The sequence below is a fragment of the Rhagoletis pomonella genome, unplaced genomic scaffold (assembly GCF_013731165.1).
Source record: "Rhagoletis pomonella isolate Grant_MI unplaced genomic scaffold, Rhpom_1.0 Rhpom_scaffold_00005, whole genome shotgun sequence".
NCBI classification, from domain to species: Eukaryota; Metazoa; Arthropoda; class Insecta; order Diptera; family Tephritidae; genus Rhagoletis; species Rhagoletis pomonella.
This window is the reverse complement of record NW_023458559.1, coordinates 44,554,980-44,579,088: the sequence shown is the minus strand read 5'-3', so window position 1 is coordinate 44,579,088 and position 24,109 is coordinate 44,554,980. Positions and strand designations below refer to the sequence as shown.

General features: G+C 37.2%; 3 protein-coding genes across 6 annotated transcripts in view; all 3 read left to right on the top strand.

The window, feature by feature from the left end:
• LOC118739040 (nuclear hormone receptor FTZ-F1) overlaps positions 1 to 24,109 on the top strand; it is a 628,268-nt gene that overhangs the window by 250,618 nt on the left and 353,541 nt on the right. The gene's annotated exons all lie outside the window — the stretch shown is intronic.
• Positions 5,148 to 14,919, top strand: LOC118739043 (drebrin-like protein). Of its 2 annotated transcripts, XM_036470149.1 has the most exons (8): positions 5,148 to 5,687; positions 5,858 to 6,343; positions 8,691 to 8,862; positions 10,165 to 10,616; positions 10,704 to 10,883; positions 10,943 to 11,628; positions 11,695 to 11,787; positions 13,267 to 14,919. In XM_036470149.1, exons 2-8 carry the CDS (start codon positions 6,261 to 6,263, stop codon positions 13,404 to 13,406), a joined length of 1,806 nt encoding a protein of 601 aa, XP_036326042.1. In that variant the 5' UTR covers positions 5,148 to 5,687; positions 5,858 to 6,260; the 3' UTR covers positions 13,407 to 14,919. The 2 variants fall into 2 exon arrangements, with proteins under 2 accessions (XP_036326042.1, XP_036326041.1); XM_036470148.1 differs by having other exon boundaries at positions 5,148 to 6,343.
• Positions 18,540 to 21,850, top strand: LOC118739038 (transient receptor potential cation channel subfamily V member 5). Its single transcript, XM_036470133.1, has 9 exons — positions 18,540 to 18,938; positions 19,005 to 19,231; positions 19,304 to 19,814; positions 19,880 to 20,177; positions 20,239 to 20,357; positions 20,414 to 20,521; positions 20,576 to 20,727; positions 20,791 to 21,325; positions 21,403 to 21,850. Exons 1-9 carry the CDS (start codon positions 18,540 to 18,542, stop codon positions 21,574 to 21,576), a joined length of 2,523 nt encoding a protein of 840 aa, XP_036326026.1. The 3' UTR covers positions 21,577 to 21,850.

Here is a 24,109-nt window from a genome sequence, read left to right as displayed (position 1 = left end):
GTGAGAAAATACCTTTCCAATGATACCTCACAAGTCTAAATCGGAAGAGTGTAGGTTCAGTTATTCAAGTTTTTCTTATACCAACCTTTGAAAAAAGTTAAAAAACAGCATCAAAAATCTCATTATTACGATTCCGTTCAAAAATTTTTAAAATTTTTTAAAAATATTTTTTTGCACATTTTTTTAAGCTTAAACCGTTTTGTAATTTGAGGCGATTTTTTCAAAAAACATCTTTAAGAAGCTATTTTTATTCATAAAAAACTCCATTTTTGGAGGTCATCTTAAAATATAGTACATTTTATAATTCCAATGGAAAAACAGTACTGATTTTTTTTTGTATGGAGAGTGATGCAGTCTAATGTACATGCAAACATATTTTTAAATTTTTTTCTAGTACATTGGTACAAGCGCAATACTTATTTTGGAAGCTTGCTTTTAACTTCACTTTGCTGTTGGTTTGACATGAACCAAGTTATATTTAACACGCCTTGGCATGAACCATCGAGAAGATAGCCAACAGCCGCCAAATGCGAACGCATTTTGGACATTTTCGGACATTTTGTTTAAGTTTGAGTGGCAAAGAAATGATGAAACGTATGTATGTGTAAATTCTGAACATATTTTTTGGTTAAATATGTAGAATGTTCGAAAGAGATTTTTTCTACGCTTTCTTGGTTAATATCTGCGTTAGAAAGCTGGTTAGCCGACTGAAATCCTGTACAGCACGTACAACATATGGTTTGGGGTCGGAAAGCACTATGCCCTATAATAGACCTAAAAGGGAGCATTTTTTTAATTCCTTTGGTAAGAGGCTTCAGACATTCGATTTTTTTCGCTGCACTGTCGCTGGTCTCCTTGCGTGTGTACATTGTCGCTATATCTTGTTCATTGCTTCTACAAATAAGTTTAGTTCACTTGTAGCTGGGCAAAAATAACAATTTTCTTAGTTTCTATAGACCCATTACTCACTTCTTCAGAGATTTCAAAATAATAGCGATAATTTGGGACAAGCATGTATAAGTATCCAAATCAATAGGACATTTTTTCATTATAAAGAAACTCTCATTTAGTATGTACGATAAAAGCTGATGCTATCAGAAGCAGTGTTGGCTAAATGTTAATCTGATTAACGATTAAGAAGTAACGATTAAGATGTTAATCGCTATTAACGATTAAAATTAATAAATCGTAATGATCTATAACGATGAGCTGTGCATATAGACATAGTGCAGCGAATTAAAATTCAGCGGCTCCGCTGGCTTGGCCATGTCGTTCGAATGGACAGAAACGCTCCTGCTTTGAAAGTATTGAACGCGGGCCGCGATGCTGGTAATGGAGGAAGAGGAAGGCCTCCTGTGCGTTGGACAAACCAGGTGAAGAAGGCTTTGGCTTCACTTGGCACAGAAGAGAAATGACTGGCGTGCTGTTTAGGACTCGGCCAAAATCGCTTAGGCGGTTACAGCGCCAACAAAGAAGAAGAAGAAGAATCATCTGTATGATTAATGATAAAATTTATTTAATCGTTAATTGTCGGTTGTGATTACGATTATCAAATTTTAATCAATAATCGTTAATCCGATAAAAAAAAAAAATCTGATTAAGTGGTCTAGTGTGTCCGCATTTTAAATCAAACAACGTTTACGGTTATTCTTTTGTGTTTGACGCTTATAAACAACACATAATACTTATAATAAAAAATAATAATAATAATTTGTATTACATAAACTGAAAAGTTTTACAACCCATCGTACATGTGCAGAGAGATATTAAAACCTAGTTTGCATAACGTCTGTTGGTAATAGTTCACAATAAAAATGCACACCAAATTGCTTAGATTGATGAGGGAAACCGACTTAGCCATACCCGATTAACTGACCTTGTGTGCAAAAGAAAATTCCAGCATAAATTAATTAATCACCGAACCTACTTAATCAAATTAAGTGTTAATGATTAAAAGTTAATTTTTTTAATCACGGTCACGATTAACTGTTTAATCAGATTTAATTAAATCATAATGAACTGCAATCGGATTGAATTTAATCAAATTGACTAATTGATTAAAAAATCAATCGATTAGTGCCAACCCTGATCAGAAGAAAACAAATTTGTTAAGGTAATAATAACAAATTTAAATAAAAATGTACTTATGTATATGCAGAAGTCCTTGTCCATTTGACCTTAAAGTCCACATATTTAAACAGTGTTTAACAATTGTAAGTACCCGACTGCTTGAAGAAAATAGTGAAAAATATTTTTGGCTTTTGTCAGCGCCACCTACTATATTATTTTCCTAAATTATATTTCTTGTTGCTCTTGAGGTCCAAAAATTATATATAATACATAATTCTAAAATATCACTTGACACTATGATTTTTAATAGCATTGATGATTCGAGGAGCTTGATATCATCTAATTCGGTAGAAACATGAACCAATAACGAAAATCCAAAGCGTAGTTTGTTTTTGTTGTTTTAACAGCATAGAAATTATCCAGAGATTTTGGGGAATGCTGCGTCATAGAGTGACCCAAAGTCTCGAATGTCATTAGTAGAAGTAGCTGGTATTCACCTTTTTCCCAACTTCACACCATTTTTTAGACCTCAGCCAAAAGCTATGTATATGTATGTACATACATGCATATGCGCCTTATGCACTTGCGATTTTTCACATTTCATTTGCAAAAATTTACAAAAACGTGCCACAATCCGCGGTTCCATAATACTAATTAATATTTAGAGACTTGCCAATATTTAGTATATAAAACATTGTACTTGAACTACATACTTCCCCAAAGATAACGTCTTAGATATTTACTTATGATGTAGACATTTGAGTTGTAAGCGAGTATGAAATCGTCACCGCTTCAAGGCAGGAATCAGAACTGCCGAGAGAGACCAGGTGCACCCTAGCACAACTCCGTTTGGGGTGGTGTCACCGACTCAACAGTTACCTCTCCCGGTTGAATTCACAAGTGGTAAACACCTGCCCGCGCGTGGGCAAGGTTTCCCCGACACCCAGCATCTCTTCACATGCACCTCCAACCCTACGACCCTGACACCAGAAGCGCTCTGGACCGCGTCTATCGACGCTGCCCGCTTTCTCGGCCTCAGGCTTACAGAGTCGGAGGATGAAGACGACGATACATGACAGAACCTGGGGGGTTGAGCACTGTTGCTACAACAACAACAACAACCGCTTCAAGGCACCAAAATTGTGTATTTTGTAGTTGCAAAAATCGTGTATTATGTATTACATACCTGCAAAGAAAAACGAAAATATTTGTATAAGATAAAAGTGAAAACATTAAAGTGCAATTTCATTAATTACCTCTAATATCCCGCTGCTTTCAAATAATTTACACATATAGACAGCAAAACAGATGCATGTAAGTATCTTAGAGCAGCTGAATTCCGAATGCAATGGACTTTGATGGTGGGGGAGAGTGCAAGAGCAGCAATGCATCAGCGAATTCAGTGCAGCAGCCTGCAAATTTTGTTATTGTTTAACGCGTTTGTAGCCACCATACACTCACAGGCAGGCACACAGCTTTGCAAACTCAAAGATACACATCTGCGAATGCCAATTTGTGATTTTTTTTTTGTTTCAATACAATTCCATCTTCACTTCCCTATCCAAGGCAGCAACAATAACCGACAAATCGATCGCAGACGCAGCAGAATTGGTAGCGCTGGAAGCAGCACAGCTAACGCAAGAATTTGGAATGCAAAGTTGACGCTCTGCTCTGCGCGTTTACCCTCTCACCAAGGATTATTTTTACAAATAAATAAATTATTGTAAGCTAAATGGCTACACTAATTTCACTTGATATTCACTGCGTACGCACACAAAGACAAAAATACACTTTTTTGGATTTTCTAGCGCAAAAATTTCACGATTTGTCAACAGCGCGAGTGGAGAAAATCATCTGAAGCGATCGGACGAGCACAAATTAGCAAGTAACCAAGTATGTGTATTACCACCGCGACTCCGTCACCGACAACCGACACATTGGACTATATGAATCTCTGTGGCTTTTCTATACAATTTTAATAAAGTGTGTTTTTCTTTTAGTTAAGTGGTATGTGCGGAATTTGAATGGAATGTAGGCAATAGCGACATCAAATGTGCGGCGGCCATCGGATGCAACAGCGTAAATGTCAGCGGTGATTTTGCTTTGTGCTACCAAGATTTAACAATTGTCAATGGCGCTTTTATTTTACTTCCGAGTTCCGAGTCCATGTCGGCTGGTGTGTGACTTTGCTAAATGATGTCAGTTTGGCAAGAATGTAGAAACTTGTTTTGGAATTTCTTAAAATATCAAAATTTTCGAAAGTTTTTAGAAAATAGACCACTTTGTGGCACTTTGTGGATGTTGGATAGGAGCTCAAAAATACTTTACTCAATATGGCTTGCTGTATTCTTGAAAATTCATTTCATGATTGAAAAAATTGAATTTAACCTTACTTAACAACACTGCAGCTCGTTCATGCAACCCTGGCTACTAAAGGAAGAAAAAAATCGATATTTTCCGATAATTTTCCACAAAGAGATTTTGGGGCGTGTTGCTGAGGTAGCAGACCTTGACCAGATATAAATCTGAGTTGTTCCGGTTACGTACATATGTGTGTAGACCCGACGGGAACGTACTTATTCATAAACGAACGATACAAGATCACGCAAGATCAAGTGAGTGAAAAAAGGTAGATTTTTTGAGCGAGTTCTACGCCAGCTTGCTTCGCTGGAAAACGAGCGAAAAGTAAACAAAACAATGAAACAACAAACGAAAACCAAAATTAATGTCAGCTACTTTAAGCACACAATTTAAGTAAAATGATTCATTAAAACGCTTTAAAATGTGTCGTCATGTTGAATTAACTCTTCTTTACTTAAGTAAAAGTGTAAAATAGTAGTGCTTGTGATGTAAGCAAATGCTCATCTGATGAACCCGCTTTCCCAAACCTTTTTCTCAAAACCAATTACAAATACAACGTCGCGTTTTTGCGTGATCTTGTATTTTTGGTTCATGGTGCTTATTGGTGTTACTTTACAGCCGATAGAATGGATAGTTTGAAAACGTCGATAGTATTTTTTGAGAACGCAAACAATTGATATATCGATAGTATCGTCGATATTTTTCCACTGCAACTGGCCACCAATCAGAAATTCTTGTGCACAGAGTCGCTCTGCCAATTCACGGGATTTTAAAAGCAGCAGCAGCGCCGTTGGTGGAAGTGGCAGCAATTTGTCCAGCCGTAAATAACCAGAACCACTATTTACTGTATAAAATCCGCAGAAAATTTGGAATTTGGTTAGAAAATGTGCAACATAAATTTTATTTAATACCTTTATACAAAAGAACTGCTAGTGAAGTGTCCAAAAGTATTTTACACCTTGCATCGCCAGATGCGAAATTCCAGTGCACCGGGCAGAAAAATCAATTTTGAGGCCAAGCGCTAGTAGCTGAAGTAGTCGCAGTGACAGCGGCAACTTGCTGTGTTTATGTGCCCAGTTTTTAGACGTATCGGCGGGGTGGAACCAGCAGCAGTAACACCAGAAAAGTAAATGAATACATCAGCACCCACGCAGAAAATCACTTGCCTGGAATTATTAATTGACTAGTGTAGCAGCAGTAGCAGTAAGCGGCCGCAATCACCTACAACTTGTGTGTGAAGGAATAGCTAAGTAAAGGTAGGTGTTGGGTGCGTCGAGTGCGTAAATCAGTTGCAGTGTCAAATCAGTTGGAAAAATCCAAAAAAGAGTCGTGGGGTAAAACAGGTGCACGACACGCGCGCACGCACCCACCATACAATATATTTATAAATACTGGGTGTAGTTGTTGTTCACCGTTTGCAAAGCAGGTGTCGATGCTAGTGTTGCAGGTGTTAGCCGTCGGAAAAGTGCTCTGGGAAAGTGTGTGAAATTAGAAGAAAAATAAGGCAGGTTGCTATTGGGCTGCATTCGCCAACTGAGACGAGTTAGCTGCAGGCAAGCAAATCGCCAGCCAGCCAGCCAGCCAGGCAACGCAGTCTAAGCGCCACATTTATCAAGTTCGGTGTATTTGTTCGTGGCGCTGTGCCAAAACCGTCTTTCAAGGTCGTCGGCATTGGAGTGGGCAATAACCACAACGTAGTCGTCGTCAGCGTCGTTAAAGGCAGTGCCAGTGTCGAGTCACTCTCAAAATACAAAGTTATTTGGACGGGAAATAAAGGCCGGAAACGTTTCAACTTTTGTGGTGACGGTTAGATAATAAATTCATAAAAAATGGCTATAAGCTTTGAGAAACATCGCGCACAAATCGTAGCCGCTTGGAAAGATGTACTGGACGATAAGAGCAGCACAAATTGGTAAGTTTGTGGGTAAAATAATTTTTGTTACTTAATTTTTTCTGCCAAATTTTTTTGTTTTGATATTTGTATTAACTATGTATGTACGTATACTGCTTATGTGCTCAAAAAAGTTAGTTGCGGAGATATTTCCGTTAACCATTCACTTCTTTTGTATTTACAAGCAACTTTCTTTTGGCTTTTGTTAAATGTTATAAAAACATCTATGTATATATTTACATACTTGATTAGTGGCAGAGATTTCGAAGCATTTAAACCACATTTGTACATATCTGTGTTGTTGTTATTGTAGCAGCATACAAGTTCCCCAAAGTCCTTGGCCAAATATAAATCTGGGTCGTTCCGGTTACGTAGACCCGACTGTCGTGCGAACGCACATATCTATGTTCGTATGGAAAAGTAGCTTATGTCGAGAAGCTGGCTTTATTATACCGCGGCATTCCCTTTATCCTTTAAACGACAAGGAATTTTTTGATAAGACTTAACAAGTATGTATATGGACTTGCTAGTATCGGAACTATTCCATGCACGTTTATTTGCCAAAAGTTCTTCAACGGCATAGGGCCAGTGAGTCATTCGCAATCGTATGCTGCGAATGCCGCATTATACTAAAGCCAGCCTTTCGACATAATCTACTATTGCATATGAACACAGATATGTACATATGTACTTAATTGCATTCTCATGAGTCAACTACCAGAAATATGCATATATGCACATACACACATATGTATGTATGTAGGTATACATTTGTGTGCTAACATATCGCAAAACGTCTTCAAAAGAGTCACAACTCAAAATAATACGTTCGTCAGAAAAGGCGAAAAACTATTTTATAGCACATGCTAATCATATGGGCAAGGGTGACTATATCTTAGGTTTTTTTTTAACAAATTGTAACAAAAATTTGCTCCAGCTTTTGCTGAAAGGTAAATAAAAGTTATGTGTACATTTTTAGCGCATAATTTCAAAAATGCCAAATTTTGAGTTGTGACTTTTGAAGACGTTGTGCGATATCCAAGAGTAACCGGTAAAGGTGTCAAAAGTAATAAAAAATAAGTTTTATTTTGAATCACAGATTGCAGCTATTAAATGCTATAAAACTAAAGATGTGTGGACATTTATAAGTATGTATTTGTGTATGTATGTAAGTGCATTGTGCTTATTAGCTCAGACGCATCTTTACAAACGTTTGCACTTTGTGGTATAATATACAGCCATTTGGTAGAAGTATTTTATTAAGTACATACTTTGTATAGATGTTAAATATGGAGTGAAGGTATGATGTAATACAAATTCTTTAAAGGTTGGTCGACTTTAAAGATTTTGTTCAGATTAAAGAAAATGTTGCCAAATTTCCTCACTCGAAACTGCATAATAGACCTTTTTCTTAGGTTTTCAGACCTTCATATACATTACTCGGATTATTGAGGTAGCCAATATCTTGTAGAAAAGGCTTAAACCAAAACCTGTTTATTCTGGAGCGCTAGTCTAAATAACTATTGCATTATGATTTCATTCTAAATAACGTTACTAGTAGGATTTCGAATGAGTTTACATATATATATATATATACATATGTATGTATGCATGTCTAACTGCATGGAGAATCTCATTTCACATGTGTGAAAAAATCTCGCACTGCGACTAACTTTCTGGCATGCCAGCATTGCAATAAAACGAAAATTGTGACTTGTGACAATGTCTACGACTACTAAATGACCCCCAAGTGGCAATAGCAGTAAACTCGCTAACGAATGGAGTTATGGTATACTTCTCTTTACAGCCGGCATAGAAGTGGAGCGTTGATGTATATTTTATACGAACATAGTTATGTACATACATACAGCATGCATATGCAATACCCTCTTTCCTATGCAAGTATGTATACTATATGTGCACTTGTATGTATGTACGTATATACATACATATGTTCAGTTGTATGTCATGTGAAAGTCAGTTGAGTTTTAATTAACTCTCCTAACAGTTGAGTTGTGAATTTGAAAATTTGTTGTGCATTTTTTCACAACTGCTGCTTCAATGTTCTCATGTCCTCCTTTTTCATTCATTACCACAATATTCGTTTTTTTTATTGCCTTTTTGCAATGCTCCAAGCATACGAACATGCAAAGCCGGCAAGTGTGTGAATTGTAACCGAGCTGCTTCTGCACAAAATTTAATTATGCCACAATTAATGTCATCTTCGTTGCTAGTCAATGCCTTTTGTGCCCTTTCGAGTGCTGATTGTTGTAATTGAGTATTTTGCTTTCTCGTTTAAAATAAAATTGCTTACTTTTACATATTCCCTTCCACTGTACTATGCACTATATTCTTTGTTATTACACAGGTCACTTTATGGCTACGAAGGTCAAACGAATGAACTAAAGGTTGTGGGCAGTGGTGAGGGTGGAGTGGAAGAACTCTGCGAGGATTTAAATAGCGGCAAAATTATGTATGCTTTTGTGCGCATCGAAGATCCAAAGACGGGCTTGAAAAAGTTTCTACTCATCAACTGGCAGGTTAGTGAGCAATGGAGGAGTTTTTATGAAAATTTTTAGATAACAATTTTTTTAAAATTAAAATACATATGTAAATACATAATGCAACACTGGAACTGGATTAGCTAAATTGTATAATGAATTGCTAAAAATTAAAATATTAAAAAAATATATAAATTTAAGAAAACCATAAAATATGAATTCAAATTAAGAAATAAAATTGGATAAAATTTTTTTTTTAATATCTTATTTCAATTTTAAATTAAAAAGAGGATGCAAAAATGAAAAACGAAAAAAAAATTAAAATAAAGAAATAAAAAATAGAAGATGCAAAATAAAGTAAAAATTAAATAGCGCAAGAAAGAAACAAAATTAAATAAGCAAAATAAAAATAAACTAAAAATTAAAATAAAATTCTAAATAAAAAAAATTTAAATATAAAAGTTTAAAAGAAATCAAAAAACTAATAATGAAGTTTTACTATGCTCATTCCTTTTTTTGTATTTACCTATGTATGTATATGGGCGAATCCGAGAAATAGTCAACCAAAATCGCAAAAAATGGATGCAATTCGAATTCTCTCATTTTTGTGTCAAAAAGGCATAAGTACAATATACTCGAATTTCATATTTCTTTTCACATTTATTTGCGAAATCTGATTTTCTCCTCTTACTTCTTGAAACAAAGCTCTAGCATAGCATTGGTTTAATCACTATATATTTTAATAAAATACAACAGTATCGCTTAAAAAAAAATCAATTTTTTCAACGGAAAAAAGAGTAACGTCCGTAACGTACCTTCCCTAACGCACATATACAATTGTTTTAAAGTTAATCCAACCTCTAGTTTGAATAGTTTGAATAAAAAGTTGCAAATTAGTGTGCAAATTTAATGATTTTTCCTGAGTTTTGCACAAAGTTTAGAGATTTTATTATTATGTTTTCTGGTGTAGAATGAACAATATTTTTATAAAAAATTATCAAAAATAAATTAGAATAAAGAACTTTGCATATATTGCGAAAAATTCACTGTGTTAATACTTCTGTTCGGCACTGTATGTACATTAGACATTGTACGTTCACAGTTTATTGGGAATATGCCTCTTCTGACGATTTTCTGTCTTATCAAAAATACACGTATTTATTTATTTATTACAGTCATTTTGTAAACACCAATGACGCCGGCCGCGATAATAAATATCTTTACCAATATTTGATGTTTGCCTTTTTCATATCTTATATTGGCACTTGAGCTTATATTAAAAATATACATTTTAATCTTGTTTCTCCTTTTTAAATTTTTTATCGCCCTTTCCTGCTGCAGGGTGAAGGCGCGCCGGTGTTGCGCAAGGGAACTTGTGCCAATCACATACATGATGTCGCCAAGCTACTTTCCGGCGCCCATTTGACAATAAATGCACGCAATGAAGATGATATCGATTTGGAGCGACTGGTCAAGAAGTTGAGCGCCGTGAGCTCAACGTATAGCTTCAAAGAGCCACGCGGCCTGCCGGATGAGCAGAAGACACCTGTGGGCACAAATTATACTCGCGTCATACCTACGAAGGAGCTGAATCCGAGTGTAATGCAAGATTTTTGGAAGAAGGAAGAGGAAGAGGAGAAGCGACGCATTGCGGCCGAGAAGGAAACAAAGCGACAGCAGTTGCTCAAACTCGAGCAAGAGCAGCGTACACGTGAAGAGAAAGAGCATTTGGAGCGTGAGAAGAAAGTTATTAGCACGTCGAAGCTACAGCCGGCGCATGTGCCGATCAAAACGTAAGTGAAACCATAAAGTAATAGAAAGTAATTTATAAAATAATACTCCAATGTACTCCAATTTTTACGCACATTTCGCTTCTCCAGCTCTCCGCAGCCCCTAAGTCCGGAGAAAACTGTTGCCAGCAGCTTCACTGCCGGCATGACTGAAGCCGAGCGCATGCGCCAGCAGCGCAATCAGGAGGCGCGGGAACTGATTGGTTCCCGTGTCATTGCCGCCAAAGCAATTTTCACTCAAAACACAAGTCAAGGCCAGTTGCAAACAAAGTAAGTTTCCCAGTTCTTTCATTTTTCTTTAATCATTGAAAATGTTTCCTTTTTCGCAGATTGAACACAGCACCACCTGCCAAACCTGCGCGCACATCCATAGCGCAACGCATCAACGCCTTTAATCAGCCACAATCCGCTGAACCGGAACCACGCAAACCCTCACCTACTCCCGGTAAAGTCGCTCTTTCGAAATTCGAGGATATTGCCGCCACCAATAACGGCATTCAACAGCACCAACAAACTGTGCATACCACACAACGTGCGCCCTCGCCAGCCACAGTCACTGTGCCCACTCCCATACTTGCCCACCATCACCAATCCCAAACACAGGTGGTCGAACCAGTTGTAGGAGTAGCAGCAATAGCGGCGGCTGTAATGGCGCCCGCGACTGTCGCGACAAATGCACTAAATGAAGAGGAGGTGGAGGTGGAGCAACCTGTCAAACCGGAAATTACCGCCATTGCCAATAACGATGACGTACCGTCGGTCGCAGATGACTATGCTGCCGAAAACGACGAACAATATTCCACTATAAAACGTTCACCACATAGTAAATCAAATTCATTACAATCACCAGAGACTTCATCCTCCAATGCGACCGATACGGCGCTCTATCAGGATCAAGATGATGAGGGCGAGGAGCTGGAAGAGGAGGAAGTGGTGCGCACAAAAGTGTCGGTTACGGTGCAACAACCACAATCGGCTAAAAATGGACTAAGCAGCGCGTTGGATAGAAATGATTGTAAGCTTGTGGCTTTAGGTGATTGCTTCGAGGGGAATTTCATGAATTTCTTTCTTGTGCTTACAGTGACTGATTTGGTTAACGAGGATGACTTCATCTGTCAGGAGTCACTGGGCGACGTTGGACTGAAAGCAAGAGCTTTATACGATTATCAAGCAGGTGTGTATGGTTATTTACTATGTTAGCATTTCATGCCATAAATAGTCAGATAACACTGGATCACAAATTTTAGTTTTCCAGACGCTACAATTCAATTACAATGTAGAAATGCTCGTTGATTCCGAAAATCCACAGCCTCATTGCGTAAGTCGTAAATTAGGCTAAATTGTACGACTCGACAACATTGGCATTGTCTACTGTCGTGCTGAAATAAGTAAGCGACGAAAATCGTCGAAAACTATACAGTACTGCCAAGTTTTTCCGTTTTAATACACTAGTCGAGTGGAAATTTTAGGCAATGACGTGAGATTTTCTATACGATTCCACTATCGAAAAACGACTGGCATTCGACACGACTCTCGCAATGAGGGTGCCAGTTCATTTGTTTTTCTATGGATACGTTTTCGAGATATTTGCAATTTACCGTTATTCAGCTTAAAATAGAGTGGTTCTAAGTAAACACCCACCAATTAAACAATCGTAATTCGAAAGCCAATGAAATCCATAAACCGTATATACATAACTTTTCGATAGGCCTGAAGTTTCTGAGAAATTAAATAATAACTGCAGATCTTTATTTTTTTGATGAAAAAATTAAAAAAATTCAAATTTTAAGATGGGGGAAATAAAAAAAAAACGGCCGGTTTTGTTTTTCTTTTTTGTTAATTAATTTCTGAGAAACTATTTGGCCTATCGAAAAGTGATGTATATACAGATTATGGAGAATTTATTTGTCTTTCATTTGCCGTATTTCGTATTACAATTGTTCAATTATTTCGTAAGATAAACGTGATTAAGTGCAACCACCCTTTTTTTAAGCTGAATAACGGTAAATTGCAAATATCTCGAAAACGTATCCATAGCAAAAAAAAAATTACTCGAGTTTCTGAATCACCGAGGAATTCTACATAGGAATTGGATAGTAGCATCCATTGAACAGTTTTGCTGTAAACCAGTGAAATTGAAGGTTTAAAACAATTTTGATCCGGAGGGAGAATATTTTGAAACTGTTCTGGCCTTATGTACGATAATGATAAAGCCTGCCGATAACTTCGAAAAGTAACATATTGATAATGCTGTCGTTAAATGATAAAAATTTAAGGCATAGATAAATACATAAGTTTGATACATATTCATGAGAACATCGATAACAACTTCCATGAAAATATCAATAAATGCATTATAATCATATCGGTAATATTTCGATAAAGAAATTAAAAAATGAATTGAAAATACAGTATGGGTAAAAGAATCTGTAACGATATCGCCAAACTTTTTATTTTATTTTTATTTTTTTATAATAAATGTATCGATAGTCTTACCGTTTAAGTCGGCGAGGAGAATTTCGATATCAATATCGATTAATATATGAATATCTTTCCTTTCTTTAAATATTCCTTCATTAAATACATAATAATCGATAAATTTTCAATATTAAAATAAATTTGCGAAAATTATCCTTAATTTTTCTATTCACAGCCGACGAATCAGAGATTACTTTCGATCCGGGCGACATCATAACGCATATCGATCAAATCGATGAAGGCTGGTGGCAAGGGCTCGGACCCGATGGAACTTATGGACTGTTTCCGGCAAATTATGTCGAAATTATTAACTAAACGAAAATAAGGGAATTAATTATACACAAGCAACAACCATTATTGCAACAAAAATGTAAGCGAAAAAAAAACAAACAAAGACACAAAATAGATGATTCAGCAATTTTACAGTTTTACTTATACTTTTACAAATGAGAATAATTGCAACAAAGGAAAAAATTTATAGTAGTATACACCCAGCAAATGAACAAAATAATTGAAATTCATTAACTATAGTCACCATTTCCGCTCTTAAAAATAAAACACACATCAAATTCATTAGAATTCGAAATTCAGGCACAGCACAATTTAATTTTTTTTTTTATAAAATGAAATCTTTGAGAGAGAAAGAGAGCAAGAGGAGGGTTTAGAAACTCCTAATACTACTGAAGCAATTGAAATCTTATGCATTTTTATAGCAACATACTTACATTTTTACTCGACTTTTGACTGCAACCACAAACTAAGAAAATCACAAAACTTGAAGTAAAAAATTCAGCAAAAAAATTAGATCGAAATTTTCAAAACGTAAAATTTTATACGCACTCCCACACACACATGAAATTTTTGATGCATTTTTAAACAATTTTTCTATACTCATGATTAAAAAAAATTTAATCACGCCTAAAAATGCATGAAATTCATACAAGCCGAGTACATATTTAAAACGCATAAAATATTTAAAAAGCAGAAACAATGGAAAAATACTTTTTAGTGCCAAGCTGCGTAAACACCACATAAGTACTACATTCAGAATAACCGATTGCGTTCAGTAAACGAGATTATATTTATAAAAAAAAAAAAAAATTATATAAAATAAATAGTCTATGTTATTTATTAAAAAAGTAAATTGTAAATTTGTTGCCTAAATGTTATCAGTCAGAAATCGTTTATCGTTGTGTGATATGCCAGTCAAAACAAAATTATTTTAGTGTTGGCGAGTTCTTTTGTAATGAAATGCATTTTCAATTTTAATTTGCTTTAGAAGATTATAGAAAGAAAAGACCAAGGCGTGCTTGCTTTTTGAAATTGCACAGTTTTAACTGAAAATAGTTTTTGGAAACAAAAAAGTTTGAAATAGTTTTCTATAAAGCAAAAAAGTGGAAGTTTACAATTACAATCTATCTATCTATACACAAATTTCCTTTATATAAACTAAAACTTTGAAAACTCAAGTTTTCTTTTTCATTAAAAATATGTATAAAATAAAACGTATAAATTTTCAATTTTTTGAAGTAAACCCCCCTTTGAATTACGAAGTTTTTTGCAGACAAAAATAAAGTTTGGGTAGCTTAAAATTTAAAATAATATCCATTTAAATTATTCATTAGGTAAAATCAGAGATCGTAAAGGCTATGATCTTTGTAATAAAAATAATTCAATGGTCCCCTCCAATAACGACACAAAATAACGATTAAATTGTACTGAAAGAAATGTAACGCTTTTTCTTGTCCTACATTCAAAGATGTCGTTAACTCCTCTCCATATGACTTTCAAGCGAGCGTAATTGGTCTAATAGTTTTTCATTTGAAACCATAAAAAAATATCTTTTTGGTTTCTCTCTTTTTTCAACAAAATTTTTGTTATAAAAACCACATGCCAGTTATTAGCACTCACACAAACATATCTTTCTTAACAAAATTTAATTTGAACGTAAAACAACAATGCGTCCTTATTGCGTCCTTGTAAGCTAAATGTCATAAAAATCAAAGCATTTTTTCATAAAAAAAAAACATACATATACGTAAGTATGTATATTTATATTTAGAATTTATTCCGGTGACGTCGTATATTTTTAGTATATTTATTAAGCACTAACAAATTTTTTTATTTGCAATACAACTACTGCGCATCACAATGCTCCTTTTAACCTTGAGAAGGCATTGCACTTTTCATAATTTGTCCATTTTATATATACCAACATACATACATTAAAAGTATTACTTACCCAAAAAAAACTTATTTCAATACTTAATTTTTCATATGATAAAATCCATATTTTGTAAATTTTTTATGATGATCATTAGAGAAAAGGTGAATGTTTATTTTTAGCCAGCAAATTTAATGAAGCATTACATATATATATTTGTACTTTTATTCGAAAATCTTTTTGTATTCAGAAAATGTTTTCCATAATTTTTAGTATTAAAAAAAGTATATAAGAAAAAAATAATAATTATGTACTACCATTACTAACAATATTTATTGTGAAACAATAATAAGAATTCAATAAAATTTAAAACAAAAGTATACATGCATGTTTCGAAAATACGTACAAAGTGTAGTATTTTATTAGTGAGTTTTCGAAGGGTTGCAAGTTTTCGAGTGTGGAGCACAGCGCTCTGTCGAATTCCTCATTAGCCTTAAAGAAGAAGGTGCCTCTGGTCGAATGGTTAATGTCATCGAGTAGACTAAGGTTGGCATCACTACTCTGGTTGGATATGGACTTAGTCGCCTAGCTCTGCCTCTAAGCCTTCATGATGAAACCTTCAATAACGGACTGAGGCTGATTGAATTCGTCGGATCCAGAGGCCAGATGGTCTGCAGCACTAGGTGCCAGGATAAAAAGGATACATCAGATTACACAGTCGTTGACTTAAGCTAAAAATCGAAGAGCCATCAACACGCAGACTGGTCTAAAATGACCCTGCACAGAGGATTGAGACTAGGATAGAATAAGATGAGCTATATCTGCCCCAGCGCATTTCAAACAAATGACATCAAATCAAAGTCATACAGACCCATTAGTCTTTCGTCGTTTCTACTAAAAACAATAGAGAGAATCGTAGACAGGCATATCAGCGATAGTTTCCTTACCGGGAACCCTTTGCATAGATACCAATATGCCTACCTTGCAGCAAGAAAATTGAGAAGTCTTTGGAGGACAAAAAGGTGGCGCTGGGATGCTTCTTCGATAATACGGAACATTCTCTAATAGACAATGGCGTTCGGCGCAGAGTGGTTGATGACACCACATGCCGCTGGATAGCAAACGTTCTTAAATGCAAAACCATTACATCCACTTTACGGCAGGAAAGAGTCAGATTCTTAGCTACGAAAAGTTGCTCGCAGGGGGAGTGACCTCTGCTACGGTCCATCGAAGCAGAAAAACTACTCTGCATTAGTGAAAATGGATTCGACGTTGAGGGCTATGCGGATGACATGGTCCTCCTGATCAAAAGTAGGTTCGAAGACACTATCTCCGAACTCCTACAGAATGCTCTGAACATAGTCGTTTAGTGGGGCAGTAAAAATGAGTTAAACATGGACTCCAAGCAGAATAATTTTCATAGTAATTTTCTCAAGGAAAAGGAAAAGGGACAAATGACTATAACCACTCCTTCAAGGAGAATAGATACACTTCTCCAAAGTGGTCAAATAACATAGAGTTATCCGTGATGACAGGCTCTCATGGAATCCGCATCTAGACAAAACTATTCAAGAGTTCAGAGAGAGGTCGCTATCTGGACCTTCCGGAAACTAAACATGCGTCTGGTGGGAGAAGGCCAAGCTCAGTATGCTACAACGACTGGTAGGCGTGGACATCACTGTCGCGATGAGAACAACACCAATCGCGGCTTTTGAGGTGCCTCTTGACCTGCCTCCTCTACACATTGTTATCAAGAAAGAGGATCTACTGTTTACAGAAAGGCTCATCCCAGGGGGCAATGTAGAAAACAAAAAGCTTATACACTCTTTCACCCTCAGGATTGTAGAACAAGAAGTTGGGCTGCTTAATTGCTTTGTGGACATGTGCCTTCCGATATTTAACTACACTCAAAACTTCAAGGTCCTCGATATATGGTCCTGAACTGGACTACCTGAACTAGTACCGAAATGATCCAGTAAAAGTTCCAATCTAGACCCGAATTAGTCCCGAACTATTTCAACGAAGGGTGTTACTAGAAAGCTGATTAGGGGTGCGTTCAGAAATGCATCATGCCAAAGCATCAGAGTCTTTTATTTCTAAGCTATAATTGATGGAAATGTTTTATTTGAGCAACTGAGTTCCAATTCGGCTTTTAACCGGGGTTGCGCATATTTGACATTTCCATCAATTATAGTTTAGAAATAAAAGAGACTGATGCTTTGGCTTGATGCATTTCTGAACGCGCCCTAGATTTGTTTTCAAAGATCACAATTTTGAAAAAATGTCGCTGCTTATAATGACCTCCTAAACTTTATGGTAGGACTACAATGGCGCGTAGTGTTATTGACTTCAAAAAATTTCGCCGGGTCAATCACCTTTAAGCACATCAAAGCGCTTCCAATTACTTTCTACATTCACAGGCGGCCTTGCGTGCAAATTTTACATCACTTTCTTTTATTAAATAATAAATACAGAAATGTCAAGGACATCAATTTGCATTATTAGCAAAAAAAGGAGGCGGACGTCGGAGCGCATTCACCGGCGAACATTTGCCGGCGAAAATATTTTACGATTTGTTTACAAACAATCTATTTGCAGAAGTTCGGCTTTTTCGGTCTCGGCACAAACCGACCAACGGCTGTAGACCCAAAATAAGAAGAAGAAGAAGCAATGCTTTCGGCGCGGTAAACAAACTTTCGCGTCTGATTTAACGGTGTGCTTGAAGGCGCACCACTTCACTATGCCCTCTTCGTCGTTGTTTACCATTCCACTGCTGACACTACGACTCTTTTCAAGTTTTCATTATTGCCAAGGCAAACACTTTTTCGCGCCAGTTTTGCGCTAATTGTAAAGGAAAGTGAAGCGTTGAAAGCGAATTTCAAACAATTTAGTCCTTTTGAAAAGTAATTTGCCTAGCAACCAGCCGATGGTCGATTTGCTGTTAAATCAATGAGATTTTTTCAGCTATATCGAGCAGAAGTTATGGAAAGTTTGTGTCGAAATTATTTTATTTTTCGAGACAAAAAGAACTAAACTTAATAAGTACTTAAAATGGTGTTAATAGAAACGTTATACAACGCAGGAAATTTAAGACATCCCATCTAAATTGGACGCCACTTAGCTGGAACTACAAACATACAAATTCAACGAATTCAATTCTAACGCAGCTTATATATACATATGCCATTTTTAGACCACTAACGTCCTAAAGTGTGTGGTAGCTTTCCTTCCTTTGCACTCCAACTTGATGTCCATTGTGAACTTGTTCCACCAACGTCGCTGCCATGGGGAATACGGAGAGCAATGTAACGAGTGGCGTCAAGAAACAAGCTGGCGTCTCCACTCAAGCACTCTACAAATTTGTGAATCTCAAGGGTGGCGGTCTGTTGGTCGATATGATGAAACGCGCTTGTCAGACTAAGCAGTTCGCAGAAATCGATCATGCGATTAAGACGAAAGTCGAGCCATTTCTCTACAATAAGGGTGCCGGTCGCTATTTTCCCATCTCGAAGTTGGTGCTCTTGCGTAATAAAGAACGTGCGCGCACCAAACAGCTACCCGAAATCAGAGCGATGGAGAATCCCGATGAAGACTTCAATATACATGATCATTGCACTGAGGTGTCAGAGGCTGAATATATATCGAATCCGAGTGCATATCGGTTTGTGTGCTGGAATTTGAATGTGAGTTGCTCTGACGCTTTTCCTACTTTTAGTTTTCAGCTGATTAGAGGTTCCTAATTTTTGCAGGAACGCGGCGCTGTCGGTGAAACTGTCTTGCATCTCTGTCTGCTGAACGCCTCCTCGCTGCATGCCGATCTCGCCAAGCGCCTGCTCAAATGGTATCCCAAACTCATACTTGATGTGTATATGTGCGACGAATACTATGGCGAGAGCGTTTTGCACATCGCAATCGTCAACGAGGATCCAGCGATGGTGAAATATCTGCTCGATGCTGGCGCTGATGTGCAAGAGCGGTAAGTGGTTAAACTTTGAACTTTACTCTTTTCACTCGGCTCAAAATATCTACTCTCCACCGCTAAACATAGCTGCTGCGGCGCCTTTATGTCCGCGGAGGATCAGAAAGCCTCACGTTACGATTCACCTGATCACGAGTATGTCGGCGTGCAGCCGATAACCAACTATGATGGCTACGTCTATTGGGGCGAATACCCGATGAGCTTTGCCGCTTGTCTGTCGCAAGAGGACTGCTTTCGCTTGGTGCTGGCACGCGGCGCGGATCCAGATCTGCAGGATACCAATGGAAATACTTCACTGCATATGTTGGTGATCTATGAGAAGATCGAAATGTTCGATGTCTCCTACGAAGTGGGTACCAATATTCATCTAAGAAATATGCAAAATCTCACAGCGTTGACATTGGCGGCGAAATTGGGACGCGTTGAGATGTTCTTTCACATTTTGAGCATAGAACGTGAGATCTACTGGCAGTTGGGTAGCATCACTTGCGCGGCGTATCCGCTGTCCATGATCGATACGATCGATGTGGAGACGGGGAATATAAACAAGGATTCAGTGTTGAATTTTGTGGTGTTTGGCGTGAGTGAGCTCGTAGCGTTGTCCATTAGAGTATTAGCTTGCTGATTTTTTTTTTACGCTTGCAGGACAAACTGGAACACTTGGAGCTGCTGGATGGCGTGGTGATCGATTTGTTGAAAACCAAATGGGAATCCTTTGTCAAGTCGCGCTTCTATAAACAATTCTACATGTTCTCTTTTTACTTTCTCTTCTCGTTAATCAGTTTCATATTGCGTCCAGGGCCGTCCGAAAAAAGCGATGAGGCTGGCGATGAAGCCGAAGAAGTGTCAGTAATGCATGCCGGAAATGGTACGGCACCGTATCGCGCCGGCAACAAATGGTTAAAGCGACTGATAAAGCGCGCGATTGACAAGATGGAGTATAGTGAGTAAAAAAATAAGCTAACAACACTTGAAATCTTAACTGATTTCAGAAACTTTTGTAGAAACTTTTTGGCTGAACTTCACCGACTACTTTGACGATAACGACGTAGAGCTGGGTCCGTCTTGGTGGGCCAGTTATGCTGAGTGTCCGCTAATGAACATGGAATCAGACTTGGCTAAGGTATTATCAACTGCAAAGCTGTTGGGATGCACCGAAAATTTACCTTCTCATTTCAGTTACGCATTGTCGCAGAAATCGTAATATTTTTCGGCTCGATTCTATACTTGCTAGCGGCGCTACATGAAGCGCGCTTTCTGGGCTACAAAATGTTTATTGAAAATATGGTAAGTTACTCGTTGATTTTCTATTTCTTCTACACACTTCTCATCAACACACAGATGACCGCACCTTCGCGTGTCATGTTTCTTTTCTCCTGTGCGCTAATGATGACCATACCCTGGCTGAGGTTATCCTGTTCAACCGAGATCGATGACCATGTTGCAGTCTTTATAATGCTCACCACAGCGCCTTACTTTCTATTCTTTTGTCGGTAAGCTCCTCGTACTGCAATAAATCCGACCAACTTGTGTAATTCATCTTTACACTTTTCCAGCGGCTTTAAAACCGTCGGCCCTTTCGTTGTGATGATCTATCGCATGGTCATGGGCGATCTCATACGATTCGTCTCCATCTACCTTGTGTTCGTGATGGGATTTTCGCAAGCCTACTACATTATCTTCCTTACATTTGATAATCCTGCCACTCCAGAGGAAATCGACGATTCTGAATCGAATCCAATGCCCTCGCCGATGGAATCTATTGTGGCTATGTTTTTGATGTCGCTCACCAATTTTGGCGACTACTTTGGCGGTATGGGCTCAACGCAGCATGAGTATGAAGCGAAATCACTTTTCTTTCTCTTCATGGTGATCGTCAGCGTGTTGCTGGTGAACATGTTGATTGCCATGATGGGCAACACTTATCAGAAGATCGCCGAGATACGCAACGAATGGCAGCGTCAGTGGGCGCGCATTGTGCTGGTGGTGGAACGTAGTGTACCGCCAGCTGAGCGGCTGAAGAATTTCATGCACTATAGTCAGCCCATGTCGGATGGTAGGCGCGCATTGGTGTTGCGGTTGAATATGAGCGTGAGTGCTGAGATTTCTTTTTTAAGTTTCAGTTTATCTTAGATTCACTTGAATTCTTAAACTTAACCTTTTTGTAGGACGAAGACAAAGAAGAGATGAAGGAAGTGCAGGAAATGAAACGCATACATCAACGCTTCTCCAAGAAACGTCAGGTTGAGCGAGAGGCGCGTGCGCGTAAACGTCAGGAGGAATATGAAAAGTTCTTTGGCACGAAACCAGCTGGGGATGGTGATAATAATAATATGTGCTGAAGAGGACTTCAATTGGTGGTAGAATAAGTAGTTAATTATGAGACATGTCAAATAGAGATTTACGGGTTTGTAGTTATGTAAAGGTCAATTGGTTCTAAGTACCTACATACATATGTATACTAAAAGAAAATGCATTGAAATAATAAATTTATTGCAAAAATTTTGGCGGAAGCTGCAAGTTTGAAATAAAATTAAAATTGACAAATTTCTGTTCTCTAGTTGGATCGGTTTCTGGGTCTTTTTTGCTTTGAGCCGAATTTCTTTCCCATTTATGAGCAGGACTAAAGACTAAGGAAATTTTTAATAAGTAAAATAATTTACTTCTAGACTTTGCCGAACTGAATAGGCGATCGAAAAACGTCGAGACTCAGTTACACCAAGTTGCTAGTCGTGGGCATATCTGAAAAAAACCGCACCATGGTTATCGGTTTTGAGATAAGATTTTTTAGACAAAGCCAATTTCGGATGGTGTAATAAGGTCATAGGCGAATATATTAGGTTACCGAAAACTTTAAATCGGTTGCAATAAGTAAACGTTACAGCCAATTAAGGCTGTCGTTAAAATTATATGTTAAAATTTTAGTTTCGGATAGACATTTCTTCAAGAAGATACCAATCAAGAAGCTATTGCACTCCTCTGTGAGCATAGAAACTTTCACAGAAGGTTTAAAGCTCAATGGAGAAGTTTTATCGCGGGATTCTTGTTAAAGGAGCTCAAATGAATAGCTTTTCTATGCGTCATCCGACAATCGGAAGATTTCGCGAGGTTTAATGGAGTTTTAACAGTAGCTCCTTTGGTTGAGAACTTTCCAAGGGTTTCTAATTGGATTGAGATATGATATTTGGGCCGGCTACATTAATATTTTGACCATTTTTACCGCGTTGGTAAAGACAAAGAAATTGCATCTATTCTTCGTCGAAGGTAAGGTCTCTGTGATCGTTACCAGTGACGCCTACCTCACATACCTACCTCATCAAAAAACTTGTCGTAAATCGCATTTAAAAAAGTGAAAAGAATGTAAAAGCTTAATTTAAACTAGCGGCCCAATTATGTGTTTTCTTGATAAATTTTTTGTAAAGAAATTTTATCAAGATTTTTATCAAGTAAAAGCTTCCCTCGTATTCTGTGTCAATATTTATAAAACAAAAAGCTCTCCGATTTCCACATAAGTGGAACTGATTTCCACATGTGTGGAACTGATTTCATTGTCACATATGAAAAATATGGATTTAAAAGCAACAAAGCTTTTGACTGTCGTAGCCGAGTAGCTAGAGATGTCGACTATAATTCCGTGTGTCGCAGGTTCAAATGCCGGCACATGGAGTATTTAATTGTTAGAAACAAATTTATTAATATACAAAATGTATACATTTCACATGAAATTTCAATTTGTCAATAGCATTTTCAATCTTGATAATTTATCAAGAAAAAAGCTTTTGGTTTCTGTGCTAGAATACCAATTCTTGATAAATAATAAAAAAATGACAAATTATAAAGATTTTCAATTTATCAAGTGCACAGAATCGGGCTGTAGGCATGATTCAATTATTAAAGGTTTTGTAAGTAGCTTTTTTCTAAAATTTGGCACTCCCACCCACAGGGAGTGTTTATGGAAGCAGGGGAAAAAGGGGAAGAATTCAATCACACTTCCTAAAATGGGAGCTAAATTCCATAAAAAGGTGTGGATAATAGTGAATGGTGGTATTTTAAAACAAAAACGAATTTGATTTAATTATTTAATTTAAACAAGCTTATTTACATCGAATATAACCCCCGATTGTTATTGAAAATAAATGTTTCTATGTATATACCAAACTTGCGTACGTCAGATGGCGCATAACTCGAGAATGGATGGTCCACTTTCAGCTTTTTTTTTTTGTTGTATTTGTTTGACAGATGATGGATATGAAGAAGCTATTTGTTTGTGGAAAATATGCAGTATTTATTAAACAAAAAAAAAACGGCAAATAAAAAAATTTGGAGCTTACGTTTCCTTCGCGGATATGGCTCGATTGTTTCGAATATGGTAATTCGAATTCTTTGATGTCGCACTTTTAATATTCTGGGGAGACTATACAACTGTCAGAATATTAACCATTCGCCGGGTTGCCCGAAAAAAAAATATGAATGATTAAAAATATCAAAATATAAAAAAAATATAAAAATATTCGCCATAAAAAGGCGTTTGCATTCTACTTTCAACTAATCGCTTTCAACAAAGTTGGTCGCCAGCCAACATTCGCCTCGTGCGTAAACCTTTTAAGTGTGCAATTACATACATACATCGCGCCATTGACTAAACCGAGCTGTCGTGTGACGATTGGGCCTATGGATGCGGTTTGGCAATATTATATTGCGTCAAAGCCTCATTCGGAGACACCAGGAGTGTGTTGTGGAGGACAATACCTAAATACCTTCGTTGGCTCATTTACCAAAACCATTGCATGCTTTACTTTACAGCGACTTGGCAGAATCAAGAGGTCTCCACGAATATCGACAAATATATTTCGGCATTTAAGAGAATTTCGTCTC